General features: G+C 53.5%; 5 protein-coding genes and 1 non-coding gene across 6 annotated transcripts; 2 read left to right on the top strand and 4 right to left on the bottom strand.

Annotated features, from left to right (window-relative positions):
* Positions 1–357: 357 nt before the first annotated feature.
* On the bottom strand, positions 358–1,619 carry zrg17 (Zn(2+) transporter ZRG17; the record flags this gene model as incomplete). The annotated part of the gene is made up of 2 exons (XM_083198637.1): positions 358–1,461; positions 1,515–1,619. 2 exons carry the CDS (start codon positions 1,617–1,619, stop codon positions 358–360), a joined length of 1,209 nt encoding a protein of 402 aa, XP_083046372.1.
* Positions 1,620–3,736: 2,117 nt separating this feature from the next.
* Positions 3,737–3,820, bottom strand: ACO1O0_009287. Its single transcript has one exon. It is a non-coding gene; the product is annotated as a tRNA-Asn (tRNA).
* Positions 3,821–5,434: 1,614 nt separating this feature from the next.
* On the top strand, positions 5,435–7,309 carry ACO1O0_009286 (zinc finger MYND domain-containing protein; the record flags this gene model as incomplete). The annotated part of the gene is made up of 1 exon (XM_083198636.1): positions 5,435–7,309. The coding sequence occupies one exon, from the start codon at positions 5,435–5,437 to the stop codon at positions 7,307–7,309; it is 1,875 nt and encodes a 624-aa protein (XP_083046371.1).
* Positions 7,310–8,135: 826 nt separating this feature from the next.
* ebp2 (eukaryotic rRNA processing protein EBP2-domain-containing protein) lies at positions 8,136–9,494 on the bottom strand (the record flags this gene model as incomplete). The annotated part of the gene is made up of 3 exons (XM_083198635.1): positions 8,136–8,461; positions 8,521–9,193; positions 9,264–9,494. The coding sequence occupies 3 exons, from the start codon at positions 9,492–9,494 to the stop codon at positions 8,136–8,138; spliced, it is 1,230 nt and encodes a 409-aa protein (XP_083046370.1).
* A 1,596-nt stretch (positions 9,495–11,090) lies between these two features.
* On the bottom strand, positions 11,091–11,783 carry cyn1 (cyanate lyase C-terminal domain-containing protein; the record flags this gene model as incomplete). Its single annotated transcript, XM_083198634.1, has 3 exons — positions 11,091–11,183; positions 11,223–11,678; positions 11,751–11,783. 3 exons carry the CDS (start codon positions 11,781–11,783, stop codon positions 11,091–11,093), a joined length of 582 nt encoding a protein of 193 aa, XP_083046369.1.
* A 2,312-nt stretch (positions 11,784–14,095) lies between these two features.
* ACO1O0_009283 (uncharacterized protein) lies at positions 14,096–15,029 on the top strand (the record flags this gene model as incomplete). Its single annotated transcript, XM_083198633.1, has 2 exons — positions 14,096–14,136; positions 14,192–15,029. 2 exons carry the CDS (start codon positions 14,096–14,098, stop codon positions 15,027–15,029), a joined length of 879 nt encoding a protein of 292 aa, XP_083046368.1.
* Between the last annotated feature and the right edge of the window lie 377 nt (positions 15,030–15,406).

The raw sequence follows: 15,406 nt of genomic DNA, 5'->3' as shown, positions 1-15,406 counted from the left end.
TGGCGAGATCTGGGTTGTCATACGAGATATGAGGATACGGCGTTTGTGGTTGTCGGTTCTGTGCAATAATTCCCCTCCCGAGCGGCTGGAAGAAGGTTCGGGTTATTCTCTTTGGCAAGATGTCAAAGATTTTTTTCTCTTCTTGGTCATATCAAATGCGCATAGATACACTTGTACAGATGAGGATACCCTGCTCAAGCTTAACATCATTCCAATATCAATTCATATATGCTCAGGTGCAGTGTATCAGGAAGCGACTAGCATAAAAATGTCCAAATGCTCAATGTGCTCAGTGTGTATATCAAGGCCATCCCACAATCCTGCTCCAACTTATGCAAAAAGAAAACCAATACATGTTCATGAGACTGTGTCGGTGCTTGTTTGGAGTGTGACCTCCCAGCGGATATTTCCGCCATTGCCGTAACCTTCGCCCAGGCGATTCTGTATGAGGGACGATATCCGGTTACGTAGCTTTCCAAGTGATGTTTCGTCGTGGCTCTTATCCACGCTCAATTTGATATTTGCCATGCACAAGCCATAATGGACTTGCCAGAACTGTGCGTCATCCACGCGCGTGACGCTCGTGTCTGACTCAATTTCTTGTAGCACAGAAGTGACCCCTGTGTCCCCTCCATGCCCACCATATGACATGAGAAGCATGAGGCCTTGAGCGACCGCCAGGCGCATACCCAATGCGAACATGGCCAGCGCAATAGTGGCACATATTAGTCGGTCTAGCCACGTATAGAGAGATATGGATAGCATGGGGAGCAAGGCAATCAGTGCCGAGAAGAAAATGGTTAGAAAATGAAAAGGGTTGGAGAGAATGCTCGGAAGTGCTGCCAGGTACGAGACACGCATGAGCTTAGCGATCCGCGCATGATTCTTCAGTCCGTAGGCCGAGACAACACTGGTAGCAATGGCTGCCAGCGCCGCCAGGTTAACCGATCCGGCAGAGGTGTGACTATGAGCATGCTCATGGTGCGCCTCGTGATGGCCCATGGACTCCAAAAAGTGTTTCAGATTGTGCGAAACAAGGTCAAATCCCCCAAAGAGGAGGAAGACTGACATGGCAAATCCGGCCAGGACCTCGGACCTCTCCAACCCAAACGGATGCCTGATGCTGCTCCGCCTCCAGACTTCAAAGTTTCCCAGCACATCAACAGCAACGCAGACCGCGGCGCTGCCAGCATCAAAAAAGACGAGATGGGATAAGGCCATGGTGGCCATTGACCCCTCTGACTTGAAGAAGATATATGTGGCCACTGCCAGATGGCAAAGACTCCAGTACAAGCGCGTGCGCTGGTCTTTGTGCATACTCTTCCATGCCTCCTTCATTGTCGGTATGGGTAGAGACGCCGGTAGGACGGGAGGTGGTCGAGGGGGGGGTTCCTGGAAGATCTGGTGCTGCGTCGAGATGCTACTGTGCTTGTATCTGTGACCGCGGCGCTGACCTATATTCTGCATGCGCATGTCAGAAAACTGAAGCAGAGGAAGTTGAGCCCACTACATACCGACTTGACTGGAGCCGTGGATATCACCTGCGTCTGGAAGTTGAAAGGGCTTGGGGCGGCCGGGGCCATAGGTGCCCCATCGCCAAAATCCTCATCGTCTGCCATAGCGGGAGGGGGGGCAAGGAAATCGTTTCGCGGAATATTGTGCGCAGGAGGCTCTGTGAACGAGGGCGAAAAAGTATCTTCGATCACAAGAATCGGGGGCGGGGTGGCGGTGGAATATGGACGAGAGCGCAAGACAGGAGGATCCATATGCTAAGGAGGTTGTCGCTGACACTTCGAAACTTAACGACGGGATGCAATCACGGGTGCAGTCTGGCCCATGCCTCGCAGTTGGAGGCAAAGAATCCAGCTGGCGCGAGGCGATTGCAATCTGGGGAATAGAGGTTGCGCGGGAGTTGAGTGTTACGTATCGTGGTCGGTCGTGGTGGAGATGCCGGGCAAAGCCAGCCTGGTCAAGCCTGCCAAACCCATCAAACTACCTAGGTACCCACGACCCCTGACGCCGGACGGAAGGTGCGCCATAACCACTTAACCACCCTAGAGCTTCACACCCAGACCCACCTCGGTTGTTTGACTACATCACCGACCACCTCGCACTCTACCCCATACACAGCTGCTGCCTCTCGCCCTAACGGGTTGAGCAATTGTTTTTCATCTTTCCGCTCCCAACACAATCACGACATTCGTAATTTATTGTACCGGCGCCTGCCATTACCAAAAACCCGTTCCACCTAACTCTGATGACAGTGGAACTAGGCGGCCTTGGCGATGTGGCTATGTGTTCACCCAACCACGATTCTTTGTCCCGCTAAGATACAAGCAACCGACACTACAGGGCGAGGGCTTAGCTTACCGGTGCCTGCCCGTGGAATACGAGTCAAAGGGCCACCGGGTTGACAAAAGGCCTCTCTCCCGAACGTCCCGCCGCATGAGCTCCGCCACCGGGGGGTTGCTCTCAAGGCTCCCTTTCATAAAGACGTCTTCCGATGGCTCCAAGATGTACCAGGACCACGATGATGACCCTCCCGCCCCTGCTGCAGCTTCCCGCGCCATTGCGACCGCAGTTCACAAACACCACAAAACACGACGGCGCAGGGGATCGCTAAGGAAGGTTGCACTGCTTGGCAGAGGAGCGCAACGTGACCGACGCGATAGCAGTCCGCTGACATTGGACACGTCGATTGTTATTCCCGGAGGTTCAGAGTCTATAGAAGGAACACCAAACCCCATGGCCCAATGCGATGGCCTTGGCCTCAGCGCCACTGACCTGACGCCGCGACCGTCCACGGCGCAACAAGCCACCCAAACCAGTCTGACAGACTCATCCGTCTCTTCAGCCAGTGGCCCGCCAACCATTGATCCCCTCGAACGAGACCCCCCGACAGTATATAACTCGACGACCGATGAAGACGAGATGGTTCAGCTCCCGCAGAGCTCCAATTCCATGCGCTCAAGCTTGGCGATGTCTCCAAGCGCAGAATCATACTTTGACAAGATAGTCTCTACACAGCGCCGGCAGTCCTTCCAGCAAGTCAAGTCGCCGCTTTCCTACAACGGTCTTTCTACAACACCATTACAACCACCAGATTCAGATTGGGACTATTCCGAGACGGAATGGTGGGGGTGGGTGGTACTGATAGCGACGTGGGTTGTCTTCGTTATTGGCATGGGCTCGTGTCTGGGCGTCTGGAGTTGGGCATGGGATGTTGGCAAAACCCCGTATGCGCCACCAGAGCTTGAGGATGACCCAACTCTCCCAATTGTGGGCTACTACCCGTCGTTGATAATATTGACGTGTGTCATGGCATGGGTTTGGGTTGTGGTGGCATGGGTTGGGATGAAGTACTTCCGGCATGCAAAGATTAGCGGTGACTGATTAATGTCTTTCATACGGGCCTGTTAAACATATTACTACGAATAGAAGGCCTCTCTTTAATGACCATGGAAAAAGACCAATAAGAGGTGAAGATCTCCGCAAGCCCGTCCCAAGTCTTTGCCTCGGCAATCAAGCTGGCTTGCTGGCGCATTTTCTGGAGTTCAAGAGAGACAGGCGCTGTTGGCCAAACTTCACTGCCATGCGCCGGGGCCATAGTCATATAGGCCTCGAGTTCCCTGTCTACGACAAGACATGTAAAAATAAAAATAAAACTGCAGTAATAGTATTTACAACGTTCACACATCTTGGATGGGGAAAAAAAAGGAAAACAAAAAAATGAAATCTCCCCCGGACAGGATCGAACTGTCGATCTTCCGGTTGCGAGCGAGTAACAGCCGGACGCCTTAGCCAGCTGGGCCACGGAGGATGATTTGCAGACGGTGAACCGATCTGAAGCTGGTTGGGTAGGCAAGTGGGGATTAGGTCTACTATTCATAACTATAACCCCTTTATCCGAACCTCGCGCTACCTACCTACTCAAATAGTAATACTTCCAAACTCAAACGGTTTAGGAGCCATTCGATGCATCCCGCATTACATACGAGCAGGGTAGGTACCTACCTACTACCTAGTATCTTTATATTCCCAGGTATCAAACTTACGGTGCAACTTGTAGGCACCTATGCAATGATCAATCATAAGTCGGTATAGCAATGGAGAAAGAGGTGCCACATCTGCGCCCCTGCTACTTACCTTCCATTGAAGAAAGGGCTCGACCAAGTCCTGGTCATCTCAGCCCGTCTAATGGAGATTCCGCACGTAGGTAGGTCGTACTACGTCGTAACTGTTAGATCTCCCCCTAGCACCAAGCACAGAGGGGCTTGTTTAGGGGGTTCCTTTTTTTTGGTACCGAAGCTCAGGAGACGTTGCTCTTGGGCTGAGGCACCAACGCACGAGTAAGATCAGCTAAACTATGGAACTGGCGATTTGCCACCGCTGAAATATGTAATGCGAGACCATTTTTGCCTCACTCGCCTGTTGGAGACGAAAATTTGGGAGGCGAATCTTGTTCAAGCAGCGTCCATTGCCAAGGCTCTGCAGGCTGCAACTTCAGCATGTGCACACCACCTGGGCAGCGTCAGAGGGACAATCGTGGAAGGTGGCCACCGCCAGAGGGGCACCTGTGCAATCGATACATTTAGCGATTATCGCCTGTAGCAGTGAGGTTGGGACGCTATGGTCCCTAACTTCCAGGCAGGAAAGAGCCTGTTTGACTATTGCTGACGGGCAGTCTTTTTTCGACTTGGACAGCACTGAGTCCTACCCAGCTTCGTTTTCAAGGCCCTTCGCCTTTGATACAGAACACTGACTCTCTGCTTCTGCATCATCGTCGTATTTTTAAGATGAGCTTTGCGGCGATTCGAGGCATTTGGATCTTCTGAATCGGGTCGCAAGTCCGTCAGAGGATCCCCGGGCCGCCCTGGCCACACCGTTCCTAGACCCAAGACCAACCAGAGGCCTGCCTGAAACATAATCCACCTCACCTCGCAGACAGCAGACCAGAGTCGCCATCCCGATTCCGCCCAGCCAACTCTTTCTCCTCATCCTCAACCCCCAACCCTCTCCTCTCCTCCTCCCGCTCGACCGACTCCATCTATTGATAATCATCCAACCGGTTTTTCCTTCTAGTTCGACTAGCGATCGAGTTCCTCCTTTTCTTCCGACCCCTCACCGCGAAGCGTCTTGCGGTATTCGTACAGCCTGCTCACCTCATCTTGGGTGACCCCGTCCGTCATTTGCCCCCCTAGCGTCGCGTTGCCCATCCGCTTCCAGAATCGACAACTTCCCATAAGTTCCACGAATCTCGCCGACGACAAGAATCACACGAGTCTCTGCCCACCAGGCAGTAGATACGCGTTTGCAACCCGATTTGGCCCATCGTGCTCCGTCTCCTTCGTTCCCCGAGCAGGGGCCTGCGGAGCCTCGTCCTCGACTCACTGGCCCTGGATGCGCACTCGCTTACGAGGTCCATCACTTCATCATGAGAGAAGTCAACTTCAGCATCCCCAACGTCAACAAGGCGTCTGTGGGGATTACCACAGCCCTGTACGACCGCCGGGCGCTTGATTGCACATCGACACTCCCCCTCATAAACTCGCTCAACCACCTCGCCTACCTTACCACGTCCTCAGCCCGAATTCGCGAGATCCTCACCGTCGATGGAGGTATCGAGCGTCTCGTCTGCATCCTCAAGCAGGGGCGAAGTAAGGATATGATGGGCATGTGGAAATGGAATCTAGCTTTCCAGTGCGTCGTCAATATCGGTGTTCGAGGCACCGAGATTGTCCGCACCAGAGTTGTCGAGGCCGACATGGTCCCCGTCATAGCCACCATCCTGGATAACTACATTAAGGTCATTGAAAAATGTCGGGAGAAGGCTGAGGAAGCCAAACACAAACACATCAGCGACCATCACCACCGTCACCGAAGTCATCTCAAAGCTGCATCGACTAACGCCTCTCGTGCCCCCCCTGTCGAACACGAGGAGAGATCTACACGCCGACAGATTGCCTCCTCTCATACCATCGACACCTCTTCCAGCATTGCTGGCCCATCCACAGCCCCATCCCACCAGATTCCAGAGAGCACACTGTTTTCCCCACAAACTGGTGGTCACGCCACGCGGGACACACCAAGCTTCTTGTCACAGCATCGTCGATACAGCCTCAGAACGTCTGAAGGTCGAAGTGGTTCGCCTTTGACGTCTAGGCAGAACCTACAGCCCTTGGCTGCTGCTGCTGCTGCTACGGCAGCGGTTCCGTCAATGGAAAACGTCCATGGCTTCGTGCGGCCGGTGCGTGACGTTGACCGCTTGGCATCGATGGCTCCTTTCGGCCCCAATGACATAACCTCGCAACCGACGTCTCCCACCACTCCCCTTCAGCCACCTCAACTACGCTCCCCTAGTGTGCGGCCAACCTCGAACTCCAGCCCCCCCAACCGATCCCGTCGTCGTCCATCCATTCGACACCAGAACTCAACTGCGGCTTCTGAAGACATCAACGGGGAGAGCGTCACGTCTGATGATTCCCCGGACACTGAGATGACAGAGACTGGAGGGATGCAGTCAGCCGTCGGCATTCAAGATATCACAATGGAGGATGGCGAGAGCATGCTGGCTGATGCCTCTCTGGATTTGACGACCCCGACCGTGTCCGAGACTCACCAAGATGTCGGAACGTTCAACATAACGCACCGAAGCCCCATTAATGGCAGCGTTATGAACAACACAACCCCTACCCCAGTCCCGCAGATGGGTCTGTCACCCAACCGCCCTACCATAGTGACCCCACCGCAGCCGCCACTGCCCAACTCAACCGTACCACGGTACCTTCTCGATCGCCACTTTGTCCCCAACCCCGAGCTGCTGGCTGCCATGCCCAGAGAAGAAGACGTCCTCATGTCACTCCAGCTGTTGGCATACGTTTCCAAGTACTGCGTACTGCGTTCGTATTTCCAAAAGAGTCACCTGGTTCCTAAACTCAATATCAATAAGGAGCTTGCGGTTGCCAGCGACGAAGAATACGTCGAAGTTGATGAGGATGAGGAGGAGGATGAGGAATACCTGCTCCCCAACGACTTCAACCTCTTTCCACTTGTGGAGAAGTTCACCGTACGATATCATAGCACAGATATGCAGTACTGGGCCGGTGTCGTCATGAGGAACTTGTGCCGCAAAGACGACACCCGCGGGGGCATTCGGCAGTGTGCCTACTACCAGTGTGGCAAGTGGGAAGAGTATACACGCCAGTTTGCTAAGTGCCGCCGATGCCGACGCACCAAGTACTGCAGCAAGGAGTGCCAGAAGAGCGCATGGGCGTTCCACCGGCATTGGTGTGTGGCAGCCTCGCAATAGTTGGCTTTTACAGGCATTCAAATTCAAGGCAGCAGATCCCACCGTGCCTTGATGCATCCAATGGAAGGTTACGAATTGCATTGCACAGCAAAGCGTTTCATCAGTACTCCGCATTTTCTCGATACCACAGGGTTCACGGCGCATTCGGTCGGTTTCATGAAATTTTGGCATCATAATTGGGGAAGGTTGCTTCGTCCTTGACATCATGACCTCGGCGAGGCCAATCTCCCGGTCTTTGCAAAGTCGCTTCTATCATTGTTAGTATAAATATATATCCTAGTTAGCATGGGCAAAGTTTTAGCTTGGAAGTACGCCAACTACATGGCTCACCGAGACGAGCTCATGAGGTGAGCAGAACGAAGTTGACGGTCGTGGCTTCGGGGTCTAGGATTACCGGCTCCCTAAGTTAGGTATGGGTGGAAGGGGACAAGCTCGGGGCAGAAGTTTACAACCAACAGACGGGCTTACCCGCGTCGCTGACAGGACCGCAAGCGCTATTCAGCATCTCTCTACATATTCCCTTGAGTCATAGATGAATGGATGAGCAACATCTCACAAATAGGCCACTCGATACCTATGCTAGTGGATCGTAATCTATGGCAATTGAATATTGACTTGTACGCAAATGGTGATACAACACGTCCCTACCAAAAAGGTGATGAGAAGCATCGAAAAGTACAAGTCAGGAGAGTCCAGTCACTACATATGCCGAAACCATGTAGGAAAGAGAATTACGCCGTTATTCTTAAAACATGAACAGATGCCCTAACCGTAGCATAACACCATGTCCCGCCATCACACAGGTTAACATTGCCGAGCGCTGCTTTTATCGACCCGCCATGGCTTTGCGCCTGCTCTTCCCCGGCCTCGACGACTTGCTCACTTTCCCCCCTGCCTTCATCTTCTTGGCGTTGAAGCCGCTCAGGTCGGATGAGCTGGTGGCATCGCCCGACTTGGCATGGCGCTTCTTGCCCCCGAAGCCGTACTTCTCGTTCTTCTTCTGCCGCTTGGGGTTGGCACCACCGCCCATGTTACCGCGGCCAGGGCCAGAGCGGTCAGATTTCGACTTGTACCCAGCGAGCTCCTTTTCGACTCCCACGTCGAACAGGTCGGTCTCGGTTGTGTTATTGTCGCCGCCGCTTTCTTGTCTCTCTGCAAAATCATCAGTCAGCCAACGAACCATGAGGTAGGGAAGGGGGAAGGTAGCTTACTTCGCTTGAGGGTCTTAATCTTCTCAAGAGTCTCGCGCTTCTGCTTGTGTCGCTCCTGGAGCTTGGCAACCTGGACCTGCTTTCCGAACTTCTTTAGGTCACGCAGCTTGCGCGCCTCAGCGGCGGCCTTCTTGTTGGAGGCCTCCTCAACCAGCTTGGCCTTGATCTTCTCCATGTGGGCGTCCTCCTTGACCATCTCGGCAAAGTAGTCCTTGGGGCGGGAGAAGGGCACGCCCTCGGCGCGCAGCTTGGAACGTCCCTGGCGGACTGCCTCGAGACTCTGGGAATAGAAGGCCAGCTCGCGCTGCAGGTCGTCGGAGATGTCAGGGATAGAGTCGGCTGTGGGTTCGGAGGCGACGACAGTCTGATGGGTGGCGAAAGCGGCGGACTTGTCGGTGGGGAGGGCTATGCGGTTGAGCGCGGCGAGGAGGGCGGAAGTGTTGTTGATAGTGAGGCGGGTGTGGGGGATCAGGTCTTCCTTGTCCTCATCGTCGAGGTCCTCAAGGTCGGAGACGGGAATGTCCTCTTCCTCCTCGTCCTCCTCGTCCTCGTCCTCGTCTTCGACATCCTTGGCTATAACCTCTGCAGCCTTCCTGGGCTTGCGCGGTAACCGCTCCTCCATATCCACCGAGGAATCTGAAGTGTCACTATCGTCGACACCGTCCAGGTTGATCTTTGAAGAAATCGAGTTAGTAAGTGGTGGTCGGGACGATGGCTGTAGCCTGGAGGGAGAATTGTCTTACCCCATTCCCGTAGGCCTCCTCTTCCTCGTCATCTTCCGACTCTTCGCTCGCTCTCACTTCCTCCTCATTGTTGTTGTCGTCGCTTTCGTCTGCCCCGCGCTTCTCCTCCGCCTGCTCTGGCTCCTGCTTGCGCTTGAGGGCAGCCTTTTGCTTCTTCTTTTCCTTCAATTTCTTGAAGTCAACACCCTTCTCGGCGGCGAGCGCCAGGCGCAGTTTGCTTTTTGTGACCATGGCGACTGTTGTTTTTTTGCGCGGACTTGAGCGAGTAAAGGGTCCAAGATGTGCTGGGTGCTGAGTCGACTGGATGGCAGGCAATTGGAAAAAGTTCCGCCAGGCGAAAAATCTCCCCCGTTCTGCCGCACAAAAGTTGGCTCACCGCCCTCGGCGCCAGGTGGGGCTGGCGGTGCTGGCGGTGCTGGTGTCCCCACCGCCCCGGCCATGGCTCTGGGAGTTACCCTAAACACCTCCGCTAAACTATCCGTGATGCTATCTTTGGTGATTTGTCTACTGGGGCCTTGGGTATTAGGCATATGTTTCCTTGGCTGATGGGGCATTTTGCTTCTACTTTTCTAATTTAGGGAACTATTTGGTCCTAATGACACATTCTCCTTCCATACAGATACCTACCCGCCAAAATTGGTCATTCATCCCAAGTCCCACGGTCACAAACATGGAATAGACTGCAAAGCAAATACCAGAGCTAACCAACGATTCATTCGAGAAGAAACATATATACCCAAATAACTAATCTACACATTCCATACTCAGATAGAGTATCCTCTCCCCCCCCCTCAAATGTTGTTTTGGTATGGTACGTTGGGTCGTATAGGAACGGCAAAGGAACTCTCTATCCACTGCATTGCGCGGGATGAAAGCCATTATGTAGACAAGAGGCGTAAATCGTTGGCATGTCGTGTACCCTCGAGCTGGTGTTTTTCTTTTTCTTTTTGTCCTTCAAGATTAGACCCCTCAGAGATCATGCAGGGAGTTGTTATTCGCTCCCAGGATCGGTGCTTGTCTCGTCTAGTCTAACATTAAGGGTGGCCTATCTCTTGAGAGGGCGTTTCACATAATATTGCAGCCAAGAGGATATCCCGGGAACCTCTCATCATGGGCAGGCTTGGCCATGACGTTGGCACTGAGAGGGGATCCTGGCATCGTCTGGCCCTGAGTCCTGTCTGCCCCCCAGGGGTTGCCAGGCCGCTGGGCCTTTCCGCTGTTGCTGGTGGCCTGAGAGGTACGCATGTTGAATCGATGTTATCGAAGTGGATAAATTCGAAGATGGCTGACTTAGTGAGTGTGGTCGCCGTTGGAGCTGCTCAAGTTGGTACTTGTCGGAATGTAGGGAGGGAAATGGGATACTGGTGATATCTTATACACGAAAGTGAGCGAAAGGTCCACGGTGCCGGCAAGTACAACCCTTGGGACCTGCCCAATAGGCTCTTCCAATACTGTGGCAATTCAGCCTCTGATATTGTCTGTTAATATTGTCTTGAGGTTAGGAACATGGCTCATAGTTGTGCTAGCACCCGGTGAAACCATTAGCATGCCGTACGAAGCGGTGTTCCCGCTAGAGAGGGGATAGAAAAATGGGAGTACATATGGGTGGCATGTGGACTATCTGGGGAAGAGAAAGGCCATCTGAACAGTATTATTCCTGGAACTTGACATGGGCGAATGCTTAGTATTGTCTGCTTAGTATTGTCTGCTTAGTATTATCGCCAACGCCACCTCCAGCCTCTGTATACAGACCCAGGAACCGTGCGACACCACCACGTGCGAATATGCAAGTTGCTCGCATTCTTGGCTGACGAAATTTTCCGAAGCCTATTCATACTCGGTGCTTGTATTTGGGCGACATTGCTTCGCGCGGATCGCCCTGGTCCTCAGCCAGGAGTCTAGAACCGCGAAAAAGGGAGCCTGAGCTGGTCAGCCATCGGAAAAAGAAAACAATGCTACGAACACTAGAACTAACCATTTTCCCCTCATGGTAATGACAACCCACGGTGCGCCAGACTCATCAACCTCCTTATCGACCTTGGTGGAGAAGCAGATGGCGCTCATGATGCCATCCCCAAACTTCTCATTTAGGATGGCCTTGTAGGCGTACCCGTAGTTCTGGATAATCTCGTAGAGTCTATAAATGAGTGGCTCCACGGGGGGCATGGGGCCGGCACGGCCACGGTCCGGGTAGGCTGCCATTAGGGGCGCCAGGGCCTCAATGGGTACCTCGAGGATCTCGGACAGGCGCTCAACATCCTGCTGCGAGGCCGTGGCCTGGCCATAGAACAAGGCCGCGCAAGCAACCTCGCTTCGGCCGAGGTGGTTACCAATGGCCTCAAAGCTCAGGCCCTTGATAGATTTAGCGTCAAAGAGCGTGGTCGAGTAGGGCGGCAGGTTGGCCGCGATGGTGGGCTGAGTTACGGATACCACAGGTCAGACCAAACTGAACCGTCTTTTCGGAAACGTGATTTACAGAGGGCTTACATCGAGGGTTGCGATTCGCCCTTGGTTGGCCATGGCTGAAATCGGAGCAATTGCAATCCGTACGGGCTGTCTGTGGCGTGTAAGTCGAAGTCGGGATGAATGGGGATGGTCTGAGCGCCAAGACTCGAGAACCGATTGTTCCTGTGACGGGAGGTACGAAGATGTGATTGAGGACGCTGGGTTTTGCAAATAGGTAGGGATTCAGGGCACAAGAGGTGCATCTGCCCCGAAACTAAATAGCATTTGGCTGTGCGTGCCAACTGACGCACATACTCCGTCGTGGTGTTTTGCGGGGTTGGCTCGGCATCTTTGGTCGACGACTCGGAGCTCTTATCGCTGTTCGGTCTCGACTGGCACCCGGCATATAGCGGAGTTATTTCAGCTACGCCAATGCAATGCCGCTTCTTCTTATTAATCTCATTAGTCCCTTTCCTTAACTGGATAGGTATGTGCCATGTGGGATATTCTGTGCATACCTAGGTGCCCCTTGTTTCATCTGGGCTCTTCCACACCCGTCCTCTCCGCCACCCGGTCCGAGTGAGCACCTACAGTGTATAGGTACAAGACCTCCACGAATATTCTTGGAACATAGGTATGCCCTGTAATGATGTGTTATGTTTTCCTATCTTTAATCAGAACTCTGGCCCCCGGCCTCTCTAATTGCTCTAATCCGGGAACAAGACTACCCATGGGGGCGACAATAAGCCGTTAGTATTCCATCCTCAGTTGTGACCAGGCCTTAGCCACGCCCCCTATGTCGTCTACGTTGATTATATCGACACCTTCTCGCACTAATGTTTTCCACACATGGTCTCGTAGAGGTAGCGGCCATGCCGGAAGACCCCAGTAACGGACTTTAAGACCCCGACTGTGGGCGTCTTGGACGTGCTGTCTGACTAGGAGGAGCTGTCTGGGGCGGAGCCTCCCCAGCCAAACATAACCAACCTTCTTGGTAAAAGAGTCGCTCGCCCAGTACGAGTTGTTTTTGTGGTAGGCACTATGCCGGAGTGCCGAGAGCGGAGCATCGAGAAATATGTCACGAGGGGTGCTCGTACCATCATGCACTCGTTCTAGTACATAGGTTGGAGATTTCCCCGTCACGACGACAGTGACCGGGCCAGTGTCTATCGTTTCGCCCCGAACAGTCGTTAACCAGCCTCGCCCGCGAAGAGGCTCTAATGACTGTACTAGAAGCGGCCATGTCTTCGCGGGGTCGGCCTTGACGTCCACAAGCAAAACTAGTGTTTGCGCTGGGTCAGAGTTAAAAAGACCACGGGCCGCCTGGCTAGGGTGAATCTCAGTCTGGGGATTCTTCGCATCGAGTTCACGGGTCAGCGACTCGATATAGAGTCCCTTGAATGTCCGGTTCAGCAAGAGAGCGTCTCGGCTGTGCCCCACAAAGAGCTCGCCTTCGTATGGCCAAACATCAACTTCAACTCCAATGCAGCCCGCCTCCAGCGCAGATATCAGCGGTACCTGTCGCCAGAAGTCGTTATGAGAATGGCAGGGGATGGGTATCACCTCACTGAGGTGTGCTTCGTGGTGCCGGGGAACCTCTCGGACCAGTCGACGTGAACACCATATGATTAAGGTAGGAAGCAGGGCTATCGTACTGCAATTTAGTCAGCTCTATGCCAATAACCCATCAAATATGAGCGGAGGCGGGAAGCACATACATTATTGCTCTAGCGACAGCGAAGCTTGGTGTTTTCCAGGATGGAGTGTTCGAAGAAATCTTCTCGCCAAATTGACGCGTAGGCCTTGAGGCCACTTGGAAAGCTGGGAGGGACATTCTGGCTGAGAGATGCCCATCGCCGGCACATCATCTACGAGTAGCCGCGATCTTTAGAATCAACATTGCTGGATTCGCTGCGAAGTTGCGAGGTAGGACAGTACAGGGTTCATCGACGTTAAAATCGTGCGTATGTGCGGATAATAGTTACGCATCTAAATAAGGAGGGAACGAGGTGGATTTTCAGTGTCTTTACTCGCGTAAGGTTCCTTGAATTTCAAGTCGAGGAGCATGCAGGCGGGTGTCACGGAGATGAGGTGTGTTCAGCGTCTCTTGGTTACCTAGATATGATGATGTTCTGGAAGTAGGAGCTTGGGAAGCCCCACCCACCCCTGTCAGCGGCAAGCGCCCCACCAAAAAGTTGCAGCGCAGGAACTTCTTCATTCAACTTTGACCTGTAGCAACACAAGTCAGCCTCTCATTTCCCACGCTCATTGACGACAGCTTGCCACCGAAATAGGACATAAGAACTCGCTGGACCTGTTCTTGTGGTACACGCAACAAGTATAGGCACTCACTGGGCCTATCTAGCCTTTGATACGAGCGAATCACGATGCCTCACAAGCACAAAAGGAAGAGAGGGAATGACGGAGAGTAAGTGCCCCGTGAGTTCCTGTGCTGGGACAAACGCATCTAACAATACCTCTAGTTATGAGCTACCCCCGACACAACGAGCTCGCCCCCTCCCAGTAGGGAAGGTGTCGAAGGAATCGAACAAGCGCACAAAGTCTCGCCGCAAGGACGACGATACACCCCGATCCTTCAGGCGGGTCATGGCTGCTGCACACGGCAAGAAATCCCGACCGGGCCTCGATGACGGCACCGGTGACAAGCCGAAGAAGAGCGAAGTCGCACCCGAAAAACCTAAGATCCGTCCGGGAGAGGACCTACGGGACTTTGCTGCCCGAGTGGACGCTGCCCTCCCGGTGTCTGGACTCACAAAGAAAACCATCGTGAAGGATGGTAAGGATGAGCAGGGCGTCAAAGTGTGGCGCACTCGCAGAGAGATCAAAATGCACCGACTATACGATCAGTGGCGCGCCGAAGACCGAAAGGCTAAGGAGAGGCGGGAAGAAGAGCTGGAACTTGAAGCGGAGAGGGATCTTGAGAACGATGCCGCTGGGATTACCACCTCTTCGTTCAATATGAAGGATTGGGAGGTAGAGGCAGGAGGGAAGAAGAAGAAGGGGAAGAAGCGGGGCGGGAATGACGATGACGATCCTTGGCTCCAGCTCAAGAAGAAGCGAGGCGAGGCAAAGGTTGGCCTACACGACGTCGCCCAGGCCCCCCCGGAGCTCAACAAGAAGAAAATGAGGCAGCTAACAGTCAAGGATGGCGCTGGGGTCGACGTCGATGGCATACCGAAGGCAGCGGGGAGTCTGAAGCGTCGCGAGGAGCTGCAAGCGGAGAGGAATGCCGTCTTGGAGGCCTACAGGAAAATTAGAGAGCACGAGCAAGCGAAGCTGAACGGCTCCTCTGGCTCGTAACACGTAACTCTGGCCACACCTATTCATGGGGCTACGAGATGGAAGAAGCGAGATTCCCACGACGGTATTTGGAGATATGGCCGAAGATACCCAATTCACTTCCACGACTACGAATAAACTAGTCATTCCTGTCCTGCGTGCTTCTCAGCCTTGTGAGATATGCAATCCGCTATCAGTAGGCAGTCTGGCGTGGCGTTGAGTTGCTTGGTGAGTCGGGTGACGTGCTTATGTCATCACTATTTCATGGCCAGGTGGTCAGCACTTCGTGATGCAAAATGCTCCCCCACCATCCCCCCCCCACTTGATCGCGCTCTCGCCGAGGTGAGGAAAAAAAACATCCCCATGCAGCTAACTACCTTGCCCTCGTTCGATCCCGG

The sequence above is a fragment of the Amphichorda felina genome (genome assembly GCF_050947745.1).
Source record: "Amphichorda felina strain 45539 chromosome Unknown scaffold_9, whole genome shotgun sequence".
Taxonomy (NCBI): Eukaryota; Fungi; Ascomycota; class Sordariomycetes; order Hypocreales; family Bionectriaceae; genus Amphichorda; species Amphichorda felina.
The sequence above is the reverse complement of the archived record's forward strand: the minus strand, read 5'-3'. Positions and strand labels throughout refer to the sequence as shown.